We start from the raw sequence: 25,776 nt of genomic DNA, 5'->3' as shown, positions 1-25,776 counted from the left end.
CAAGCATCAAAAAACATACCAATTTCTTCCACTTCTTCCAGGAAATCATTATATTCTCTCAGACTAGGAAAGTCTTCTTCTCTTTTATTGTATCTTTAATAGAAGAAAAAATTCAACATATTACACATCTCTTGCTTTCAATATTATCTAATTGGTTTGCTTCTTCTTACATATTTTATTCATAATACATAGAAAAGGATTGCTTATTGGTTACTCTGTAAAACAGTTTTCTTGACACCATGACCAAGAATGTTGTTCTTAAATTCTTATGATTACAAAGAAGGAACAGAATCAAGAGAGAATGATAAAATATTTTAAATCCTTCTAAAACTTAAGGAAAAGAAAGAAAAAGAAATTAGGAGCCTGATTTACTTCTTATAAATAGAGCTGATAATTTTCAGAAAGCTAAAACTTAATTCAAAAAACACCTTCCTATTTTTCATGACAATTACAGTCTAAAGAATATTAGATCAGGAAATTCTACATATATTATAATGTCCCTATGAAGAATTAAAAAACTACAGGGATCAATAAAAATAAACAAATAAATATAAAAAAGACCCTGGGGGGCCTGGGTGGCTCAGTTGGTTAAGCGCCTGCCTTCGGCTCAGGTCCTGCAACAGGCTCCCTGCTCAGCAGGGATTCAGCTTCTCTCTCTACCTCACCCCCTGCTTGTGCTCTCCCTCTCTCAGCTCTCCCTCTGCTCTCACTCTCTCTCAAATAAATAAATAAAATCTTTAAGAAAAATAAAATAAAAATAAAACAGACTATCTCCCAGAAACAATAAAAATAATAAAAGAGCAGTCTGGGACATTGATAAAATAACACAGGTTAAGTACCTAGAAAGATGCTAAAACACTGGTGACCTGGGGGGACCTGGGTGGCGTAGTCAGTTGGGGGTCCAACTCTTGCTTTTGGCTCAAGTCACAATCTCAGGGTTGTGAGATCAAGCCCCACATCAGGCTCCGCATTGAGCACAGAGTTGCTTGAGATTTTCTCTCCCTTTCCTTGCTCCTCCCGCTTTTGCTCTCACTCTTTTGCTCTCTCACTCTCTCTCTAAAATAAACAAATCTTTAAAACAGTGGTGACTTAGGTTGAAACATACACCACCAAAAAGTATAATAAAAATAATAATAAAAATAAATTAAACTTACATATTAATTTGTTAAACTTCAAAAACAATAAGGTGACTTTTAATAAAAGGACAGATAAAATAAAACCTAAAACTATCCACAAAGAGTAAAAACTAGGGCCGCCTGGGTGGCTCAGTCAGTTAAGCATCTGCCTTTAGCTCAGGTCACGATCCCAGAATCCTGGGATCGAGCCCCATGTTGGGCTCCCTGCTCAGCGGGGAGTCTCCTTCTCCCTTTCCCTCTACTTCTCTCCCTACTTGTGTGCTCTCTCTCCCTCATTCTCTCTCTCAAATAAATAAATAAAATCTTTAAAAAAAAGTAAATAAAAACTAAATTATAAATGAAAAAGATAATATTAAATATATTATGTATACAGATATATATGAAAATAAATTATAGCTAACACATTATTTTCTCTAACAGACTTCAAATCTCAAATGATACAGGCCCACCTGATATCAGTGACACACACCCACACTCAGTCACTAACTTCATAATATTCTTCTCAATTTATAATCACATAGTTGTTTAGTTTGCCTGTTTTATTATCTATCTCCCTGCTATCCTATACTATTATACTGTAAGCCTTATGAGGGCAAGTTTCATAGCTATTTCACTCACTTCATACCTAGTGCCTAATATGCATAACACAGCATATGCACACAGTAGGTACTCAATATATATTTAACTAAATTAAAAAATAATAAATAAATTGTAAAGCTATCAATCAAAATGATCTACTCTTCTCTAAAAAAGGCTAGATATTCTCTAAGTACTTAATAAATTTCTGTTGAACAAATGCATAGACCAATTTATATCTATTCACTTGCCAAACTGTATTTCCATCAGTAAATATTTATAGCAATTATTGAAATAATACTTAAAGTCCTCTTTGTATACTGAATCATTCAAACAATTATAGTTACATTTTTAGGACTTTTTTCCGAATCTCAACCTCCTTGTCCACAGTAGGATCTTCAAAGAGTTGTACCCTGAAGTTGCTCTTTCTAAGCGGAGTACCACACTCAGGACAGTTTCCAGCTCCTCTCATAAACAGTAAATCCACACAACTTTCACACCTGTAAGGAGAAAATACAAGGTAATTAAGCCAATACTCAAATCCACAACAGTTTTGTATATAGTTTGCCTTTTTTTGTTGTTTTGGTGTTTTTTTTGTTTAGGTGTGTTTTTCTGGCAGGGAAGCAGAGAAAGAAAAATTAATCATTGCTACTTAAATCTCACACACACAAAAAAACTTTTAGATAATATTTATTTTCATTTGGAGCTTACTTTTTAGACATAGATATCCCAAGGGATACCAGTTTCATTTTACAAATTAAAACAAATTGAGTCAGGGGCTAGGCAGATTCAGGGGTAGCAGGATAGGGAAAAGTCAAAGAGGCATGTAAAAGAATGGTCTATGGTCACCTTCATTCTCAGTCCACTAACACTCTTAGACCTAGGCAAGAAAAGCCTCTACCAAAGGCCTACAGTTCAAAGTGCTCTGCATACCACAATCACTAAAACAAAGATTTTTTTTTTCCTCTTTCAGCCTTATAAGGAAGTTGTGGTGTGTTGTCTTTTTTTTCCCCAAAACTTCAATAAGCAATTGAGCAAATGGGAATTACAAGGGAGAGGTGCTGGAAGAGGTATTCCCTGCCCCCACCCCGCCCTAGGCCAAAGGAGAAGGAACTGATGGTACCCCAGTATCTATGGAGAAAGGAGAAAAATCACCACAGCTTCTGCCCTGAGAACTCACAGAAGGAATGGTTTCTCATAAAAGCTTTAATCAGTTAAAGTTGGCTGTCCCAAATCCACCAGAAGGACTGCCTAGGAAAGCCACGTTTCCCAGATACCTGCATTCCCTCCTCTCTTCTTGGGAAGTGCAATTTGGGGAAGAGTTTAGAATTTCCTGAAAGTCTTGAGTTGGAAAAACAAGGATCTAGAGAGGGTTACTCTCCATACTGGATTCCTAGGGACTTGACAGGATCAGTTCACACTGTTTTTGATGGGTCCAGGCACAACTCATCCATGGATATCTTAGTAGCAAGATATCCATGCTACTAATCAAACTAACAAGTAGAAAGGCTGGCTATAAAAAAACAACAGTTCCTTTAGCCTCTGGGTCTTGAGGATGCAGTCCTGGGAAGTAAGTGGACAGCACGGGAACTCGAGACTGTACCAACGGTGTAGCTTGATTCTTAACTAATATTCAAACATTTTGATATACAGTCCTCCAGCTGTAATCTTGCCCAACTCCACATGTGTTACAGCTATACCAGCCCTAATCACTCCTGTCTTAGCATTATCTGAAATTATGTTAAGATTTTATTTATTTATATATTTATTTATTTATTTATTTACTTACTTACTTACTTACTTATTCATTCATGAGAAAAAGAGAGGGAGAAGTAGGCTTCCCACAGAGCAGGGAGCCCAAAGGGGAACTCGGTCCCAGGACCCCAGGATCATGACCTGATCCGAAGGCAGACACTTAACCAACTGAGCCACCCAGGCACCCTGAAATTATTTATTTATGTGTTGATTTTCTATAACCTCTATGAAGATGGAGGATGTGTTTACACTTCATGAGAGCAGGAATCTGGCCTACCTGTTCTCTATCTCCAGTGCCTGACAGATAGTAAGTACTCAAAAAACTATACATACTAAAAAAATGAATATAAGACAGGAAAAGAGAAAATCTAATGAATGAGGGGAACATTTCTTTCTTCCAGGTACGTACCTGACTTGTGGAATAAGCTAAATGAGAAGAATGACACAGGGAAATAAGAACTCTTAAAGTTGGTTATTAGTAAAATAACATTGACCTTTGCATATTTCTATCTTAACAGTGCCATCAAATATTAGAAAGAAAAAAAATTTCCTAAGAGAACACAGATCACAGTTGTCATTATCAAGATCAACAAAACCCCAGAAAATTCACTGTAGGATTCGGAAGACTGGAAGTGGTACATTTCCCCTGATCTTGGTAGTTAGAGAAAATGAAATCTAACTACAGAAGTTGAAAATAAGCACACTTTAAAACTACACCGACTAGAGGTGCCTGGGTGGCTCAGTCAGTTGAACCTCTGACTCTTGGTTTCGGGTCAGGTCATGATCTCAGGGTCATGGGATTGAGCCCTGGGCTGGGCTCTGCACTGAGCCAGAGTCAGCTTGGGATTCTCTCTCTCCTCTCCTCTGTCCCTCCCACTCTCTCTCTAGAATAAATAAATAAATCTTTTTAAAAATTAAATAAAACAAAACTATACTGACTAAAGATATTTATAAGCAAGGGGCCATCTAAAACACTCAAAAATATCAAACCACAAATAATAATATTCTAAATTTCAAGGTCTTGGATAGTAGACTCAGTTGATAATTCATTTAATAAGGTAATACAGGGGCGCCTGGGTGGCTCAGTCAGTTAAGCTGAGGTCATGACCTCCAGGTCCTGGGATCCAGCCCCACATTAGGCTTCCTACTGAGCAGGGAGTCTGCTTCTCTCTCTCTCTCTCTCTCCCTGCCCTCCCCATCACTCCTTCTGTCTCTCCCTCTCTCTCTCTCAAATAAATAAAATCTTTAAAAAATTTTTTTAAAACAAGGTAATACAGAACACTTAAATATTTCTAAAAGTTATACTGTATATTAGATATATTATTTGCTTCCACAATCAGTTCTATACCTCTTTTTAAAAATCTGCTTTAAATCATAAGGATTTCAACAGTATTTAAGAATTTTTTACATAATTTATTTTCCTATACAACTTTTTCCCTTTCTGACTTTAACTGCTATAAGAACAAATAACTCTTTTCTTAGAGCTCAAATATATAAGCACACAGAGAAAAAAATTTAAAGCTCTACTTCGTTCTATTCTCCATCTCGCTTCTCACAAGGAACATACTACTTTTAGAGTTTATGTGACCAATGTTTTTCTACATATTTATAAAATACATATTTTACAAAGTATTTACATAAAAATTAGTTATATAAAAAATAACAAAAGAAAAATAATTGCTGGTTCACTGCATCCAGCAACAGAGCAACCAAAACAGCAGTATATGGACAATCTCTGGCCTCCAAGAGTGCAAAAAAGGTTTTCATACAAAATCTTAATATTTTCCGGAGCACAGGAAAATTTGCTGGAAGAGCCCAAATCCTTAGTCATTACTCACTCCCAAAGATATCATTACGATTTTCTCTTGTTTTTAAAAACCAGAATGGTGCCCACCTTCTTCTCACTCTAAACAACTTATTTTTAGATTGTTTTCTTATATCAATATTTAACTGCTTATATTCCTTTGTCAAGATTTTTTGACTGACTTGCTTTACTTTTTCAAAAGGAATTATATTTCATGCAGAATTTCAATACCTAAAATAGATTAAAACAGATTAATAGATTAAAATAGATTAACTGACTAAATAATCACAAATTTTGTATTTAAAGACTTTCTTTGAAGTAATCTACTTTTATCAGGACTTTCCATTCTTCTTTAGCTCACTGGCTTCCTGAAACAACTCAAACAGAAGTCTGTGGTCTTGAGGTGCTCAGTTTAGAGTCTGCCTTCAGCTCAGGTCAGGATCCCAGGGTCCTGGGATAGAGCCCCACATCCGGCTCCCTGCTCAGCAGGGAATCTGCTTCTCCCTCTCTTTCTGACAGGCCCACTACTCCCGCCCCCTCATGTACATGCACTCTCTCTCAAATAAATGAATTAAATTAAATTAAAAGAAGTCTATGGTTTTGAAAGATAAACAAGTAATAACTTTTTTTATAATTTTTGTTATATTAGTCACCATACAGTACATCCCCAGTTTTTGATGCAATGTTCCATGATTCATTATTTGCGTATAACACCCAGTGCACCATGCAATATGTGCCCTCCTTACTACCCATCACCAGTCTATCCCATTCCCCCACCCCTCCTCCCCTCTGAAGCCCTCAGTTTGTTTCCCAGAGTCCACAGTCTCTCATGGTTCAATCTCCCTTCTGTTTACCCCGCCTTCATTCTTCCCGTCCTTCTCCTACCCACCTTCCTACTCCTTAGTCCCATAAATTAGTGAAACCATATGATAATTGTCTTTCTCTGCTTGACTTCTTTCACTTAGCATAATCTCCTCCAGTCCCATCCATGTTGCTGCAAATGTTGTGTAATCGTTCTTTCTGATGGCAGAGTAATATTCCATTGTATATATGGACCTGTTAAAGAAAAATTTTTCCAAGGACGCCTGAGTGGCTCAGTTGCTTAAGTGTCTGCCTTCAGCTCAGGTCAAAATCCCAGGGTCCTGGCATCAAGTCCCACCCCCGGCTCCTTGCTCAGCAGGGAGCCTGCTTCTCTCTCTGCCTGCCACTCCCCTTCCTTGTGCTCACTCTCTCTCCAACAAAGAAAAAAAAAATCTTTAAAAAAATTTTTCTCTATAATAAATTATTCCTTAAACCCATGTGTACTGAACTCTATAGGGTAGGAACTAGGTATTATTAAGGTAATATTTTCTCTCAAAATACACTGCCTAACTTTTCTAAGACCTGTAATTAACTTTTCTGTAACCTAAGGTTACATTGGTATGTATCATTTTATACCTAAAAGCTTGAGGAAAAAAACTACTGCATCACAGTGCTTCGAGATATCAAGCAAAGAATTCATCCATAAAAATAGAAGGGATGGCCTGGAACTGCCAAGTGTTAAAACATTATAAAATATTATAAATTTCCCCCCATAGACTTTGGGGAATAAAATTTACTCTCAAAATCAAAAAGAAAGAAATTATGTAAACCCATTTTTTCCACTGTCTTAGAACTCAAAATTAATAACTATTCAATCTTCTGTTGGCTATTACCATTTAGCATGGCAATTTACAACTAACAAGCAAATAATATAATGCACAAGTTCAAATATTATGTTTAAGTCCATTTTGAGCCAGAAAAATAGAGCTATATACAGGGGAAAAGGAAAGAGCTAGTAATTTAGTACAGCTGTGCCAAGAAAACATGAGCCCCCACCCCTTGCAACAAAAAGTGGATTTGTATCCCCCTTACAAACAGCAAGGACCATGGAATACATCTAATTTCCCTTTTTGCCCTCTTGCCAGTAAACTCCTAAGCCAAATTTAAATGTTTTGCTGAACAACATTGATATTTTTTTTAGAAAAAGGTTGGAAAAGTATGAAGGAAGTTAGAAGGATAATATATATTAGGGATCTTATGACATAGATATGATTTTATGATTTTCCTTACTATACAGATGAGGTCACTGAGCACTAGGGAGTCAAATAACTGGCTTAAAATCATATAACTAGTAAGAATTGTCCATGATCTGCTTCACATTCCACATTTTCTCTTTCAATCTTATTCTTACTCAAAACTTTTACAATAACCTAAGTAACAATCCCCAGTGTCTACCTCTAGCCCAAATATCTCTCCTGGGTTCCTATTAGACACTGCCTATTGCACAATTCCTCTTTGATATGCTATGGGTACATTTTTTTATTTAGAAAAAAGTTACCTCAAACTCAATATATCCAAAACCAACATCCTTCACTCTATTAAGGATACAAAAGAATAACACAAACTTCATGCATAAGGGTTCATAATATGGTGGTCAAAATAGAAAAGAAAAAATAAAACTCTATGATAAAGGTATACTCTGAATACTACCATAAGCTCTCAGCCAATAAGCAAAGGTCAACAAATTATACTGCACACTGTTGGCCAGTGAGCATTAACACATCACACTCCAAATGCTCCAAGCCAATGGCAGTTCCAAATGCACTATACTGAGTAGAGTATTTCCTAAAATATGTGGACTCTACTCTTCTGAAACCATTCTTGTTGCCACTGATGAACAGTTTTAACCTAGAATAGCCAAAAAGTGTGTGGAGTTATAGTATTGGATGCTGAGATCCAAGTTTTGCAGAAGCTCAATGCCCCTTCAAATACATGGTTGAAGAAACAGAGTGAAGGTCAATTAGAAATTGAAAGAAAAGTCCTCTAGCTAACTTTATGAAGGGCTTCAGAAATAATACTGCACACTGGAAGACCTGATAAACAATTATATGAATGGTAAAGCAACACAACGTGACCCTGAAGAACATTCAGAGCTTTGGAGAATTTAAAGAAAACAAATTGCCAGTGTACCAAGCAAGGAATGTATCTTTATAGGGACCATTACTCTAAGTCTACCTTGGGAAAGCTAAGGGCAAATTCAATTAGTACTACAATATCCAGAAATGCAGGCCCTACACTAAATAAAACATCCCCTTTACTTTCACAGTGATTCAAAGGAACTGAATATATATTTACCTAAGTAGGCGAAAGAATATTTACATTATCTGAAAAAGCTATCAACAGGTTCCTCCATTTTCCAACTACACATCTATAGTTGGATATCATCTTCATATATTTCAACAGAAATAACGTGTAACAATACAGATTCACTACAGAAGCAAGTATCACAATCTAGCTGTCTTCTCTTAACCCAAACATCAAAGGTATTTGCAAAAATGTAAAACGATGCTACTCCAAAATTTATGTTTTGGAAAATGTATTTTACAAAATATTTACATCGATAGGTAATATGTTTATAATTTTTAATGAATAAATATTTTCAAATTTTCTCAATTTTAATGTCCAATATGGTAAATATTAACAGATATGATCTTTATAAATAAAAGCTCTTGGGCAGTCCTTAGTAATTAAGGTACTGAGACCAAAATGTCTGAGAACCAGGTGACATGTGTCAATAAAGATTTATTTATCAAGACTTTATCAATAAAGATTTATTTATCACACAACTTGAATGTGAAGGGGGAGGTATAGAAAGGAACCATTTTGAAATACACCAGTGCACTCTAGCTTCTCAATAACGCTTGCTCTCAGGTGAAACTACTTAACCAAAGCCTAACCAGCTGGGGTTTTATCAGAGCCTAACTAAACTGGGAGAAGATAAATAACCAACTGCAGCCGATTCTAGCCATCCATTCAATCTAACTAGGAGGGAGAAAAAACAACTTTGAAACACTTGTGAACTTCACAGTCCAGAAGCATAGGCTCACTAAAATCCTGAGACCTAATCACAAGAATATAAAACACTTCCCTTCCCCCCAACACCTCACCACAACACTACTAAAGCCCTACTTAGAACAATTCCTTTTACACTATACATCACATCTAGCTATCAAGAAAAACTTACAAGTCATACCAAAAGGCAAAAGAACACAATTGGAAGACACAAGCAAGCTCAGAACCAGACATGACAGGGATGTTAGAATTACCAAACTAGGAATATAAAACATCTATAATAATATGTTAAGGCTTCTAACAAATGAAGTAGACAAGATGCAAGAACAGGTGAGCAATGTAAACAGAGGAAGAATGCCTTTGATGGCCTTAGTAGACTGGACACAGCTGAGGAAACAATCTTTGAGCAAAAAAATATACCAACAGAATCCTCGAAAACTGAAAACCAAAGAGAAGAAGACTGAACAAAGAATATCCAAGGACTGCAGAACTACAAAAGGTATAAGATATGTGCAACTGGAATACCAGAAAGAGAAGAAAGGCAGAGAAGAAATATTTGAAACAACAATTGAAAATTTCCACCATATTAACATCAGGCACCAAACCAAAGATCCAAAAAGCTCAGAGAACACCAAGGAAGACAAATGCCAAAAACAAAACAAAACAAACAAACAAACAAACAAAAAACCCTAGGCAATCATTACCAAATTACAAAAAATTAGAGATAAAGAAAAAATGATGAAAGAAGCCAGAGGGGGAAAAACACCTTACTTATTAAGGAACAAAGATAAGAATTACGTTCAACTTCTCCCCCAAAAAACATGCAAGAGAAATATTTAAGTGAAAATTTAAGGTGTTTACAGAAAAACACCTCCAACCTAGAATTTACTACATCAAAAAATTACCCTTTAAAAGTAAAGAAAAAAACAAAGACTTTATAAGACAAACACTGAAAAAATTTGTTGCCAAGAGACCTGTCTAGTAGAAAGTGTTAAAAAATGTTCTTTAGAGAAAGAAAAATAATGGGTCAGAAACTCAATCTACATAAATAAAAGAGCACTCGAGAAGAACTAAATGAAGGTAAAATAATGACTTTATTATTAATTAATCTAACAACATTTCATTCAAAATAAAAACAGCAACAACATATTTGATTATGTAAGCTTATGTATATACATTATGTGCGTATATGTATGCCTATGTATGATTATATATAAGTGTAATGGATAATAGCAATAACAAAGACATAGGAGGAAGGAACTGGAATTATTTTGTTATTATAAGACTCACACTACTGTCCAGTAGTATAGTGTTAAGTGACAGTGGATTTTGGATTAGTTGTAAATGTATTATTGCAAACTCTAGGGCAGCTACTATCAAAAAAAAAAAAAAAGTAAGACTGATATGCTAAGGAAGAGAAAATGGAATCACATATAACGCACATTTTAAAACTGTAACAGGCATTAGCTGGGAAGATGGTGGCGTTAAGCTCACCTCATCCCATGAATACACATCAGCATAACCCAGAAAACAACTCTAAGACTGGCAGAACAAACTCCACAACTAAAGGTAGAGAAGAGGCCACATCAAAGAGAACAGGAAGGGCAGAGACATGATGGGGAGCCAAAATGACTGCTGATATCTGGGGGTTGGAGGTGAGAAACAGACTATCACAATAGGGAGCCCGCACTGGGAAGACAAAGTCCCATAATATTTGGTTTTGAAAACAATAGGAGCCAACTTTCATATGTTCTTTTTAAGTTTTATTTATTTTTTTAGTAGTCTGTACACCCAACATGGGGCTCAAACTCAAGACCCCGAGATCAGGAGTCTCATGTTCTTCCAACTGAGCCAGCCAGGAGTCCCTCTTGAGTTAACAACCACAGGGACCTAGAACTTGAAATTTCAAAAATCAGCAAGCTTGGTACTGGGAAAGACCAGAGGGCATAGCAAGCTGAGTCCCCACCCAAAGAGACAGCACAACAAACAGCTCAGGAAGATACAATGTAGAATCAGCAGTTAGAAAAATGCCTGTGGCATAAAGGAGGGAGAGCCATTTACTCATCTCAGAGGTATCCTGGAGCCGCAGGGATCACAGGAAAAACCCTCCAGGAATAAAGGAGCTATCAGGCACCTTTTCCTTCCCCTGCCCCTAAGCATAAACACACAGCCACCTACAGGAACAAGTATGCCAACACTCACTACCTAACTTGCTTACATCAAGACCCACCCTCTCATGCTTCAGCAGATGGCCCTTTCCAGTCATGCTTCCATCAGTCCAGGAGCTCTGGGATCCCTCCCCCAGAAGACCTGTGTAAACTGCCACCACAACATCTCCCAACCAGCTTTATGGGTCCTCAGTTCTGGCAGCCATAGTGGTGCACCAGTCCCTATGGAAACCTGAGTTGTACCTTGTGAAAATTGCACACCCCGCCTAGTGCCTACGATAGCAGCTGCAGGTCTCATTTCACCGGCACATCTGCATACATCTTGTTAAAACTGATGCCCCAGGATATAAAATCAATACACAGAAATCAGTTGCATTTCTATACACCAACGAGACAGAAGAAAGAGAAATTAAGGAGGAGTTGATCCCATTTACAATTACACATAAAACCATAAGATACCTAAGAATAAACCTAACCAAAGAGGCGAAGGATCTGTACTCAGAAAACTACAGAATACTCATGAAAGAAACTGAGGAAGGCATAAAGAAATGGAAAAGAGTTCCATGCTCATAGATTAGAAGAACAAATATTGTTAAAATGTCTATGCTACCTAGAGCAATCTACACATTCAATACAATGCCTACCAAAATACCATCAACTTTTTTCACAGAACTGGAACAAATAATGCTAAAATGTGTATGGAACCAGAAAAGACCCTGAATGGCCAAAGGAATGTTAAAAAAGAAACCCCAAGCTGGTGGCATCACAATTCTGGACTTCAAGCTCTATTACAAAGCTGTAATCAAGACAGTATATGGTGCTGGCACAAAAACAGACACAAAGATCAATGTAACAGAACAGAGAACAAAGAAATGGACCCTCAACTCTATGGTCGACTAATCTTTGACAAAGCAGGAAAGAATATTCAATGGAAAAAAGACAGTCTCTTCAACAAATGGTGTTGGGAAAACGGTACAGCCACATGCAGAAGAATGAAACTGGACCATTTCCTTACACCACACATAAAAATAGACTCAAAATGGATGAAAGACCTAAATGTGAGACAGGAATCCATCAAAATCCTAGAGGAAAACACAGCGGTAACTTCTGTGACCTTGGCCACAGCAACTTCTTGCTAGACATATCGCCAAAGACAAGGAAAACAAAGGCAAAAATGAACTATTGGGACTTCATCAAGATAAAAAGCTTTCGCACAACAAAGGAAACAGTCGACAAAACCAAAAGACAACCGACAGAATGGAAGAAGATATTTGCAAATGACATATCAGGTAAAGGGCTAGTATACAAGATCAAAAAGAACTTATCAAACTCAACACCCAAAGAACAAATAATCCAGTCAAGAAATGGGCAGAAGACATGAACAGACATTTCTCCAAAGAAGACATACAAATGGCCAACAGACACATGAAAAAATGCTCAACATCACTTGGCATCAGGGAAATACAAACCAAAACCATAATGAGATACCACCTCACACTGGTCAGAATGGCTAAAATTAACAAGTCAGGAAATGACAGATGCTGGTGAGGAAGCAGAGAAAGGGGAACCCTCTTGCGCTGTTGGTAGAAATGCAAGATGGTGCAACCACTCTGGAAAACAGTATGGAGGTTCCTCAAAAAGTTGAAAATAGAGCTACCCTATGACCCAGCAATTGCACTACTAGGTATTTACCCCAAAGATACAAATGCAGTGATCCGAAGGGGGACCTGCACCCCAATGTTTATAGTAGCAATGTCCACAATCGCCAAACTATGGAAAGAGCCCAGATGTCCATCAACAGATGAATGGATAAAGAATGGATAAAGAACTGTATATATACAATGGAATACTACTCAGCCATCAAAAAAATGAAATCTTGCCATTTGCAATGACATGGATGGAACTAAAGGGTATTATGCTAAGCAAAATAAGTCAATCAGAGAAAGACTACTATATGATATCACCCATATGTGGATTTTAAAACAAAACAGAGGATCATAGGGGAAGAGAGGAAAAAATAAAACAAGATGAAATCAGAGAGGGAGACAAACCATAAGAGGCTCTTAATCACAGGAAACAAACCGAGGGTAGCTGGAGGGAAGCGGGGAGGGGGTAACTGGGTGATGGACATTAAGGAGGACACGTGATGTAATGAGCACTGGGTATTATATAAGATTGATGAATCACTGAACTCTACCTCTGAAACCAATAATACATTATATGTTAATTAACTGAATTTAAATTTTAAAAAATAATATGACCTGTAAAAAAATAATAAAAAATTTTTCTAAAAATTATAAAACAAAAGAGATTGCAGAGTAGATCAAAAAGCAAGCCGAACTATATGTTATCTACAAGAAACCCACTTTTAATACAAAGACACTTTAAAAGTAAATAAAAGGAGAAAAATATAATATGCTAACACTTATCAAAAGAAAGCAGGAGTAATTTCAAACACAGCATACTTCAGAGCAAGTGGTTATCAGGGATAAAGCAGGGCATTACATAATAATAATGTGGTCAATGCTCTAAGAAGACAACAATCTTTAATGTGCATGCACCTAACAACAGAGTGTCAAAATATGTGAGGCAAAAACTGACAGAAAAGAGAAATAAATGGATCCACAATTACATCTGGAGACCTTCCCACTCTTCTGTCAAAAATGGACAGATCCAGCAGATGTAAAATCAATACAGAAATAAACCATACTCTTACCATTACGCTCCTTGGTACTTACCCCCAAACAAGGTAGAAATTTATGTCTACACAAAAAATTGCACATGGTGTTTACACCAGCTTTATTCATAATTGCCAAAACTTGGAAGTAACCCAGATATCCTTCAATAGATGAATGGATACATAAACTGTGGTATATGCGGATGACAAAATATTATTCACTACTAAAAAGAAAAGAGCTATCAAGCCATGAAAAGACTTAAATGCATGTCTCTAACTGAAAAAAGTCAATCTGAAAAGCCTACCCAGTATAAGATTCCAACTATATGATATTCTAAAATAAGCAAAATTCAAGACAATAAGAAGATCAGGGGTTGTGGCTGGCAGGGGGGAGAAACGGGCTAATAAGCACAGATTTTTATAGCAGTAAAAATACTCTATATGGTATTATAATGATGGCTATAGGTCATTATACTTTTGTCCAAACCCACAGAATGAACAACATCAAGAGTAAACCCTAAAGTAAACTATGGACTCTGGATGATAATGATGTATCAATGTAGGTTCATCCTTGGTTTAAAAAAAAAAAAAAAAAATATATATATATATATATACCATTTCTGATGAATGATGCTGATAATGGATATATGAGAAATCTCTGCACCTTCTCAATTCCTGCTTTAAATGTAAAACTGCTCTAAAAAAATTAAGTCTATAAAGCAATAATAATGTTAACATTTTTTGTTTCTGGAAAGCAAATTATACCATGGTTGCTCAACATTTATTAACATTTTCAATTAATCATTTTAAATATCCAATAAATACTAGAGAAACTCAATTAATAAAATAACAGACAAGCTTGAGACATATTCCTCAGATTGTTTTAAAACCCATGTCATATTTTAAATTTGTAAGTAATCTTTACTTTTTGAATAGTAGAGACAATTATTTTTGAATTTCACTAATAGAAAACTCAAGCCTTTTAAAAACCAAATGTCCACCCAATAATCAACTTAACGAAGTGAGTCATTATATATTAAAGAACTTACACCAGTGTCTGGCATTTAAAAATGCTCAGCAATTGTTAGCTGTATCTCTACATTTATCAAGTCCTTTCCATCTGACCAAATAATTTCGGAACTGTCCAGACACAATAATATTTTCCACTTATCATTTTTTTTTTTGAGAGAGAGAGAGGATGCACATGAGCATGTGAGCAGTGGAGGGGCAGGCACAGAGGGAGAGGGGGAGAGAATCTTAGGCTCCAGGCCCAGCACAGAGCCCAACGCCGATCTCTGTCTCACAACCCTGAGATAATGACCTGAGCTGAAATCAAGAGTCAGACATCTAACCAACTGAACCACCAAGGCACCCCTCCACTTACCATCTAAATTTTCAGCAACTTTCAACACCCTGAATTCTGGTATTTCTATAAAATTGGTGCATATTTTTTCCATTTTCATTGATACCAAGAGCATATTCTAAGACAAGTATTTATGGGAAAAGTATTTATTTCTCAAAAACCATTATAGTAAAATTAAAACAATTACCTCTAGACAAAAATTTAATATTGAATACAAATAAGCATTAGTTTTGATAAGTATTCTTGAGTTTTTAGAATATGAGAGGGTAAGTTTACTAATTCCATTAATAAAAGTTAGCTTAGTGATTTGTCCAATTATTCAAATATATGTAGCCAACAGAATTTAAGACATTTTTTTCATAAAAGGCCTAGACTAAGGATGGAAATATCTATGTAGTTAGAATTCAGCATGAAGAAGAAAACCTCAGTACGGTAAATGCGTGCATTTACATTATCAAAACTTTGAAGATTTGTTTCTTTCAGTTTCTTTCAAAGATACCATAGCAAGACAAAAAAAAAAAAACCTGTTTATTTTCAAGAATTTAAGATAAAGTCACCTATTTCTTCAAACTTGCTCATTGCTGTTTTGAAATGAATTCCAAAGATAATCTATACATTAACAATGGCCCATTTATCTTCAAATATGAAGTATACTTTTTATGACAAAATACAATATAGCTTTCTAAAATGTTCTTAAGATTAAGCAAAATATACTACTCATTCTACATAAAACACCTGTGAATACTATGCTATCTTATGCAATATTCCTAACCTATTACATCTAATTATACAGATAAAAAATTATAAATTTTATAAATTATTGTAATTATACATTTACAAAGTATATGGCAGAAATGTTTGTAAAATATTTACAACTTTAAAAATATTAATTCATTGTTTTAAAAATCAAAGTTATATCCACATGCAAAAGAATGAAATTGGACTCCTACATCACACTATATACAAAAATTAACTCAAAGTGGACTAATGACCTAAATATAACAGATAAAGTCTTATAAGACAAACTCTTAGAAGAAAACCTAGGAGAAAATCTTCATGACTTTGGATTTGGCAATGGATTCTTAGATATGACAACAAAAGCACGAAAAGAAAAAAAAAAGATATACTGGACTTCATTAAAATTTAAAAATTTAGTGCATTAAAGAACATTATCAAAAAAGTAGAAAGACAACCTACAGAATGCGAAAAATATCTGCATATCATATATCTAGTAAGTGTCTAGTATCTAGAACATACAAAGAACTATTATAGCTCAGGGTGCCTGGGTGGCACAGTGGTTAAGCGTCTGCCTTCGGCTCAGGGCGTGATCCTGGCGTTATGAGATCGAGCCCCACATCAGGCTCCTCCGCTATGAGCCTGCTTCTTCCTCTCTCTGTCAAATAAATAAAATCTCCTCTCTCGCTGGCTGTCTCTATCTCTGTCAAATAAATAAAATCTTTAAAAAAAAAAAAAAAAGAACTATTATAGCTCGACAACAAAAAGACAAACAACCCAATTAAAAAATGGACAAAGATGTTAACAGGAATTTCTCCAAAACAGATATACAAATGCCCAACAAAAACATGAAAAGATTCTGGGCATCATTAGACATTAGGGAAATGCAAATTAAAACTACACTGCAATGTCACTTCACATCCACTAGCACAGCTATTGAAAAGAAAGAAAAGAAAAGAAAAGAAAAGAAAAGAAAAGAAAAGAAAAGAAAAGAGAAAGAAAAGAAGAAAAGAAAAGAAAAGAAAAGAAAAGAAAAGAAAAGAAAAGAAAAGAAAAGAAAAGAAAAAGAAAGGAAAGTAAAGGAACAATAACAAGTGTTGCTAAGGATATGGAGAAACTGGAACCCTCATACATTGCTGGTAGGAATGAAAAATGGTTCAGATGCTGTGGAAAACATTTTGATGGTTCCTCAAAAAGTTAAATACAGAATTACCATGTGCCCTAGCAATTCCACTCCTAGGTACATATTCAGAAGGACCGAAAATAGGTACTCAAACAAATGCATATATAAACATGTTTGTGGCAGCACTACTGACAATAACCGGGACAGAACCCAGATGTCCACCAACATACAAACAGAGAAACAAATGTATATGCATACAATGGAATCATTCAACCATAAAAAAGAATGAAGAATTGATACATGCTACAATTTGGATGAACCTTGAAAACATTACGCTACATGAAAAGAGGCAGACACAAAAGGTTGCCTATTATATGATCCCATTTATATAAAATGGGTAAGTCCAGAACAGTAAGTCCACAGAGACCAAAAATAGATTAGTGGTTACCAGGTACTGGGGAGGAGGGGGAAATAAGGAGTAACTGCTTAATGGGTATAGAGTTCTTTTATAGTAATGAAAATGTTTCAGAAGTAGATAGAGGTGGTGGTTGTACAACATTTTGAATGCACAAAATGCCACTGAACTGCTCACTTTAGAATGGTTAATGTTACACAATATGAATTTCACATCAATTAAAAAACTTGGAAACTGAAGTTATATATTCTTAGTATAAGGTCAAGTTTATGTATTCACTTATCATTTTCAACAATGAATGAAAACCCTGGATTCTTATTCTAATATTAGCTTGCTGCAGGAATGGGGGGCATCTTTTGTTTGCCTCTCCAGTTATTAAGGCAAACCTTCTCCTATTTTAAACTAGTAAGACTATGAATTTCCCAGTCACACAATTTGGATGAGTTTGATCTCACTCCTAAATCAAGAGGTGATTGCTGACTGGCTTAATCCAATCAGTGAATGCCATCCTCTTTAACAGTATGGTTGGTTGAAGATAAGCAAGCAACCCAATAAGACCCTATGAAATATGAGGAGAGAAAAAAGCAGGGAAAAAAGCTTCCTATCATCCCTTTTCTTTTTCTTTTTAATTTTAATTCCAGCATTATACAATGTTAATTACAATGTTAATATACAATGTTATATTAGTTTCAGGTGTACAATATAGTGATTCAACAATTCTATATATTACCCACTGCTCATGAAGAAAAGTATACTCTTAATCCCCTTCACCTATTTCACCATACCCCTACCCACTTCCCCTTTGGTAACCATCTGTTTGTTCAATATCAGTAAGAGTCTGTTTTTTGGTTTCTCTCTCTCTCTTTCCTTTGTTCATTTGTTTTGGTTCTTAAATTCCACATATGAGTGAAATCATAAAGAATTTGTCTTTCTCTGACTGACTTTGCTTATTTAGCATTATACTCTCCAGCTCCACCTATGTTGTTGCAAATGCCAAGATTTCATTCTTCTCTACATCTGAGTAACATTCGCGTGTGTGTGTGCGGTGTGTGTGTGTGTGTGTGTGCCTGAGCAACATCATCTTTATCCCTTCACCTATCAATGGGCACTTGGGCTGCTTCTACAATTTGGCTATTGTAAATAATGCTCCAATAAACACAGGGTGCATGTATCCTTTCAAACTAGTGTTTTATTCTTTGGGTTCCTGTCATTCCCCCTATGCCTGTAAGAGAAAGCAACTATTTTGTTTATCTAGATGCACACATAGAAATAGACAGCCCTGTGAAGAGAAAGGAGACGCCAAGATATAGAATGAAAACAAAATAATGGTTACATTATTGAGCTACTGGATCAAGCCTTATCTACAGCTGTACTTTTCAGTAATAGTTAAATTCTTTAAGATAGTTTGAGTTGACTTTCCTATTATTTACAAACAAAAGCATCTAAAATTATATACTACCTAAATGACCTTTCAAAAACAAACTCTCTATCTTCAATTACCTGACCCATAAAAGCAATAATCCCTAAATTAACTCTCTCCCAGAAATGTTATTCAAATGAGAGACATATGTGAAAGCACTGTGAAAACTACCTACATGTCCTAAGATCAAGCCACTCTTGTTTTTTTATTCTAGGATGCATTTCCTTAAATGATAAATCCAGCATTTACCACATAAAAGTTTTCTTACAAAGATAATTATTTGATTCTAGAATCCATTTCTTAAAAAAGATAAAGCTATGACTAACCACATAAAAGTCACTTATTAAAGACATGACGATATAATTAGATCTGCATTGGCAATCAGAAAACCTACGCTGCCATTCCAGCTCTGTCTCTTATCATACAGGGAACTCTGAGGAAGTCAAATACTCATTTATAAAATATTTAAAGTTTCTTCCAAGTCTGATTATTCTAGATACCTTGAGTTGTTACAAAGGTTGTTAATTTTTCTTTTTCCAAATAGGAATAAATATATTTTCTTTCAATATAACTAATGATTATCAGTTTAACTTTTCCATATCACCTATAATTACAAACTTTATATATAGCACAGACTTGTCCTTAACATTTTAATTCCATCCAGTATAGCATATGGTATTTATTACAGGAATGTGATATAGAAGGTTCTTGACAGATGGAGTTAGCAATACAAAGAATAAGAAGACATGGTCCCCCAGAATCTCTTCAAAAGTTTATATAATAATTTTTTCCCAGTAAAAATATATTATTTTCAGCATTTTACAACATTGTTATAATGTTTTAAAAACATATATTTCAACATATATACATAGCAACACACAAATGTATGCACACAGATATATATGGGTATATAAAGAAGAGATTCCTTCAGAAGAAAAAGATATTTTGCTAAGAACTTTTTTTAAGAACTTTTTTCTTGGGGCGCCTGGGTGGCACAGCGGTTGGGCGTCTGCCTTCGGCTCAGGGCGTGATCCCGGCGTTCTGGGATCGAGCCCCACATCAGGCTTTTCTGCTATGAGCCTGCTTCTTCCTCTCCCACTCCCCCTGCTTGTGTTCCCTCTCTCGCTGGCTGTCTCTACCTCTGTCGAATAAATAAATAAAATCTTAAAAAAAAAAAAAAAACTTTTTTCTTAATTTTAAATTTCTCATACTAAAAATAAAAGCTAGCTATGCTGATAATACATTCTTTTGAATTTGTACCAACATAACGTTATATAAGTTATTATAACAAAGTATAAGAATATGATTCTACTTTGAACGCATACAACTTTTCTTCCAGAAAGCTTAAAAGTCTATACAAAGACCATGATTCAAAAATAAAGGCTAAGCTACATTTTCCCATGTTTACAGGTGGTAAAACAAAATGACTTGCCAAAGGTCATAATTTGGGGCACCTAGATGGCTCAGCTGGTTAAGCACTGACTCTTGATTTCGGCTCAGGTCATGATCTGAGGGTCTTGGGATCCAGCCCTGTGTTAGGCTCCTCCGTCAGCGTAGTCTGCTTGAGGATTCTCTCCCTTTCCCTCTGCCCCTCACCCCTCTCACTCACCTGCACACGCAGCTCTCTCACGCTCTCTCTCAAATAAATAAATAAATCTTTTTTTTAAAAGGTCAGAATTTAAGTGCAGGCCAGAAGTACGTCTCACCTAATTCCTAAGCATATCTTTCTATCAATGAAATGTTCCAGATCTAGCCAAGCCCCACCACCCTTGAACCAGGATATCTCACAGTGCTATCTGTGTGCTAGAATATCCAAACCATCAGATAACTACTTAAAATGAAAAGTCTTAGATCCATCTGATGATGAATTAAAAGGTTTATGTTACTCTATGGCAAGTCTAAGGTCAAACTGAATTCACTACCAGACTCTTATCTACAAACACCCACTGGGCACTTATTATATGCAGCAGTTCTACCTAAGTATAAAGTCACATTATAAAGAAGTATAAGATTTGATCACTATCTTCAGGTATATACTATGTAGTTAGGCAAGAGGACACACCCATAAAACAATAGGACAAGTTTGTGTCTAAGTGTAAAAATAGTATAATTCACTCCTTGAACAATTGATTAATTATTGTGCAACTGAGAAGAAAGGAGAGCATGGTTAAGTATGCAGATTCTGGGAGACATTTTGCCTCCTTTTCTTTAGTCATTTGCTAGGCCTGCAACCCTAGACAAATTATTGACCCTCACTGTGCCTCAATTTCCTTGTGAAAAAGAAAAATAATACCTTCCAGAGATTGGGATTGATGGAGAGGGAGATGTATGATCTGGACTCACAGAGTTGTAAGATTTATATCTGTTAAGGCAGATAAAAATGTTAGAAATATACCAGGCATAGTACACTCTCAATAAATATTGGCTATTAAAACTAGTACTTACTGCAAGGAATGACCAATAAGGACCAAAAGACAGTATCAAGGATTACCAATGGGAAAGGACTCAGGAAACAGGCTGAAAACAGATGGGACTTGAAAAATCTGATGGCTCTGAAGTACAAAAGGATGACATTCCAGGCAGAAATCACAGCAAGAACAAAAGTATCAATACTCACAATTTATACACATATCAATAAATAGAACACTTTAAGGGGGTGTGGGGGAAGAGTTCATGTAAGCGTGCAAGGCAGTCTCTTACCCTTTCCCACCAAAGTACTCTCAAATGGCAGAGAAAAATGTATCTCCTGGAAGACTGGGGACACAGTCTCAAATGGTCTCCCACAAAGTCAACATCTCTTCAAATTATATATTTTATCTTAAGAATGTATAAATGTGCAGTTTGTCTCCATAATAGAATCTCATTTAATTTCACTGAAAAAACACCTTAAATAATTACTAGTAATTCAATTACTCAAAAATTTTTTCATATTCTTTAGGTAAAATTGACATCCCAGAAAGATGTCTATAGATTCATGTACCACTAATGTATCAGCACACTTCAAGAATCAAATATACTTTAGCTAAAGAAAGAGTATACAAAAAAAAAAAAAAAAATCCCATGTATACCTGAGAATCTGCATAGGAAAGAAGTAGTATTACAAATCAATGTAAAAAGGAATGACGACTCAATAAATGGTTGGGGCAACACTAACTTGCCAGGTGAAAGGGATGGAGGACTAGATCCCTATCTATTACACTATACATAAAAAGAAATTCTGTATGAATAAATTACCTAAACATGAAAGTGAGAATTTTAAATTTAAGAAATTGTAAGAAAATATAATTATGATATCAGAGCAGAATTTCCTAAAAGTGACTAAAAAACTTTAACATATAAAGGAGACCAATACATTTCATTTTAACAAAATTAAAAACTTCTATATGGGGAGAGGGACACAATACTACTAAAAGATGCACCACAGCTGAGGAAGTTACTTTTCCATCATACATAAAAGATAATATTCAGACTATATGAAGAGGTTCTATAAATTAATAACACAAACAATGCGACAGAAAAATGGGTGGATTATATGAACAGGCAAATTATACCATGAAAATCCACTTGCTTCTTAGGTAAGTTCCCTAGCTAGGAACAGCTCTTAAGGATTCTACTTACTTTATTTCCATGGGAAACGTCCTAGAAAAAGGGACAAACTGCAGCCCCAGTGCTGCCATTGATTTCCTGGCCAAAACTGATCCTCATCATCTGGCTCTAATTTCCCCTCACCCTCCACTAGCACCTCTGCTGATCTAGGCGGGCTGCTACCAAGATGACCCAGACCCTTACTCTTAAGGGATCTGAGCCCCTGTTTACCATTCTCTGTTTAGGTTATGCCTGCTGTACTTACACATTTACTATAATAATGGAACTGGGAGCGCCAAGAGACACCCCAGTGGACCCCTTGAATGCCAGACATAATCTACCCTGCCCTCATTGTGGTGACGATCAGAATCAATTACTCTTGCTAGAATGATGACTCCTTTTCTTCCCTGGTGTCCTTTTAACCCAAGGATCCAAAATAACTAGGCAACAGATAAGAATAAAGACTAATGGAGGGGCGCCTGGGTGGCTCAGTTGGGTAAATGTCTGACTTCAGCTCAGGTCATGATCTCAGGGTAATGAGATCAAGCCCCACATCAGGCTCCGCACTCAGCAGGGAGTCTACTTGAGATTTTTCTCTCTCTCCCTCCTCCTCCAGCCCTCCCTCTCCCCCTCTACATGCTGGCTCACGCATGCACTCTCTCAAATACATAAATAAATCTTTAAAAAAAAAAAAAAAGATATGCACCCAAAACTAAATCACTGAAAGTGTCTGGGCAGAATGAGCATGAAGCAGAAACTGGGCTGAAAAATGAATACAGATCTTATAAAGAATCAAAACAAACCCAGTATCATCTGTTTAGGTTCAGCAAAGACCCTGAAGCCTGTGTGCAATCCTTGGGCTATTGCCAAAAAATGAACCCAGCCCATTAAACTCAGGAGACTAAGCACAACCATCTAACCATTTGTTTGGACATTATACTTATTAAGTCTACTTTCTCAGCCTAATCTTTCCACTAGAATATGTCTCTATAGATAATGCGCATTCTTAATGCAACTTTTTATTTTCAGTTGGACGCTTTGACGGCATAACAGACCATACAATCAACTAGCTATAAACTTTCCCAATACTTACTACGGAATGAGAATGGGGAAAAAAAAAAGAGGACTTACCAGGTGAACCACACAAACAATAAAAAAGTCCTTCATAAAAGGTAAAGAATAACAGTGGTAAATAAGTTTTTAAAAAGTATGCAGAAGGGGCGCCTGGGTGGTTCAGTCCATTAAGTGTCTGACTTCGTCTCAGATCATGATCCTTGGGTCCTGGGATCCAGCCCTGTGTCTGGCTCCCGGCTCAGTGGGGAGCCCGCTTCTCCCTTTCCCTCTGCCACTCCCCCTACTTGTGCTCTCTCTCTCTCTCAAATAAATAAAATCTTTAAAAATAAAATAAATAATAAAAGTATACAGAAAATACATGACATTAAATCAAATACTTTCATTTGGATCACCTGGACTCCACCAAAAAATTATATAAACAAAAAATATCTCCAACCACCAAAAACATAATCTTATATGCATTAGTATCAAAATGGGATTATATAGAGAATGAACACATATCTTACCTAGAGAGCCAATTCCCTAAAGCTAAATAAGCACACTCCCACTTCCTCAATTACCCAAATTAATCTTTTAAACACTATGCAATCCCTTAAACTGTCTCAAATGCAGTATACCCTTTTTCCTGTCATGATCACACTCACTCTATTTTCATGTCCTCCACAGAATGGTGAACATGATCCACAGTAGTCCCAATATGTATTCATATTGTCCATGCACTTCAACCAGTGCCATGCTAGTCGTGAATCTCACCATCTTTACCCTCAGTTATGGACTACCCTAACAGTATCCACTCCTCTTTTTCCCTAATACAGTTTTCTTTATCTGGCTTACGATCTTCCTGTTAACCACTATTCCTATCATTTTTGGCAACTTGAACATCCTCATAAATGAGCCAGCCATTATTCCAGGCACCTATTTTCTTGACTTCCTGAACCCCAATAATCTCTTGTCCCATCCCACTTAAGTCACCCACCCTCATACCTTCAACCCTCAATCTTGTCTTTATCAACAGACACATCTCTGAACTCTTTATTTCTAGCATCCCACTCTCCCAACACTTCTTCCTCTCTTTTCACATGACTTGTATTAAGTACCATCACTCTATCCTTTGACCCCAAGAAGACCTCCCATCCACTGACCCTACTACTCTTCCCCATTCATCGCCCCCTTCAAGGTCCGAACCTACACAAGCTTACATTCCAGGACCTAGTATTATAACCAATCTTTTACAAATACACTAAACTCACGTGTCACTCTCTCCACTCTCTGTGATTGAACCCAACTATCCACTAGTCCATGCCTGTATCTGAGCTTCTGAATTTTGCTGGAGAAAACATCTCATAACCTTATGGACTGAATTCACTTTAAAATTATCACCACAGATCTCAAATGAGCATTCACCACTGCCAGACATTCCTCCTATATACTTTCCAAGTATATTCATTTTCCCAATCTCTGAGAAAACGATTTCATACTTTCTCTTCTCTCCTCAGACTTCCAACATTACCTATTCCCACCTCAATCATAGCTGGTGACCTAGCCTCATACTATATTAATATGGGATGTAATCAGACAAAACTCACCTCATTTCTTTATACCAATTCCATCAATCTGCTTCTTTAACCATATTAACTGTACTCCTTTATGTTAAAATGAAAAAAGCATCCCTGCTCTTATCTAGAGCCAACCTCCCCCCTCCTTTGCGCTCTGCATCTCACTTTTTAATCTCTACTCAAATACTTTAGTTCTGTAACTTTCTCCTCTTTCTCCCTCATTATGACTTTCTTTCTCTCCTAATCAACCCAACCCTTATTTGCCTCCTTCCCCAAAATTTATTCTCTATAGAACAGCCAGAATAATCTCTTTAAATTGGAAATTGGCTCATTTTATTCCCTGTTCATGATCTAATGGCATCTCATGTTAAATAGCACAAAATTCAGTTAGGAGAGCCTTGAAGACCCTACGTGACCTGACCTCCACCTAACTCTCCACGTTCACGTCCTCATCAATCTTCTTTTGTCTTCTTTCTGCCCTTCCAACATGCCAAGGTCATTCAAATTTTAGGACAA

The 25,776-nt window shown here is 36.1% G+C and overlaps 1 protein-coding gene across 2 annotated transcripts in view; it reads right to left on the bottom strand.

Annotated features, from left to right (window-relative positions):
* The window catches only part of MNAT1 (MNAT1 component of CDK activating kinase), a 191,588-nt gene that overhangs the window by 138,010 nt on the left and 27,802 nt on the right, over positions 1-25,776 (bottom strand). For both annotated transcript variants that reach the window (XM_002913030.4, XM_034642224.1), the window contains 2 exons: positions 2,060-2,212; positions 20-93 (listed from right to left, as the gene is read on the bottom strand). In XM_002913030.4, the coding sequence (XP_002913076.1) occupies positions 20-93; positions 2,060-2,212 (227 nt within the window). The remainder of the gene's footprint in view (positions 1-19; positions 94-2,059; positions 2,213-25,776) is intronic.

This window comes from Ailuropoda melanoleuca, chromosome 14 (genome assembly GCF_002007445.2).
Source record: "Ailuropoda melanoleuca isolate Jingjing chromosome 14, ASM200744v2, whole genome shotgun sequence".
NCBI lineage: Eukaryota > Metazoa > Chordata > Mammalia > Carnivora > Ursidae > Ailuropoda > Ailuropoda melanoleuca.
This window is presented reverse-complemented; position numbering and strand designations above follow the sequence as displayed.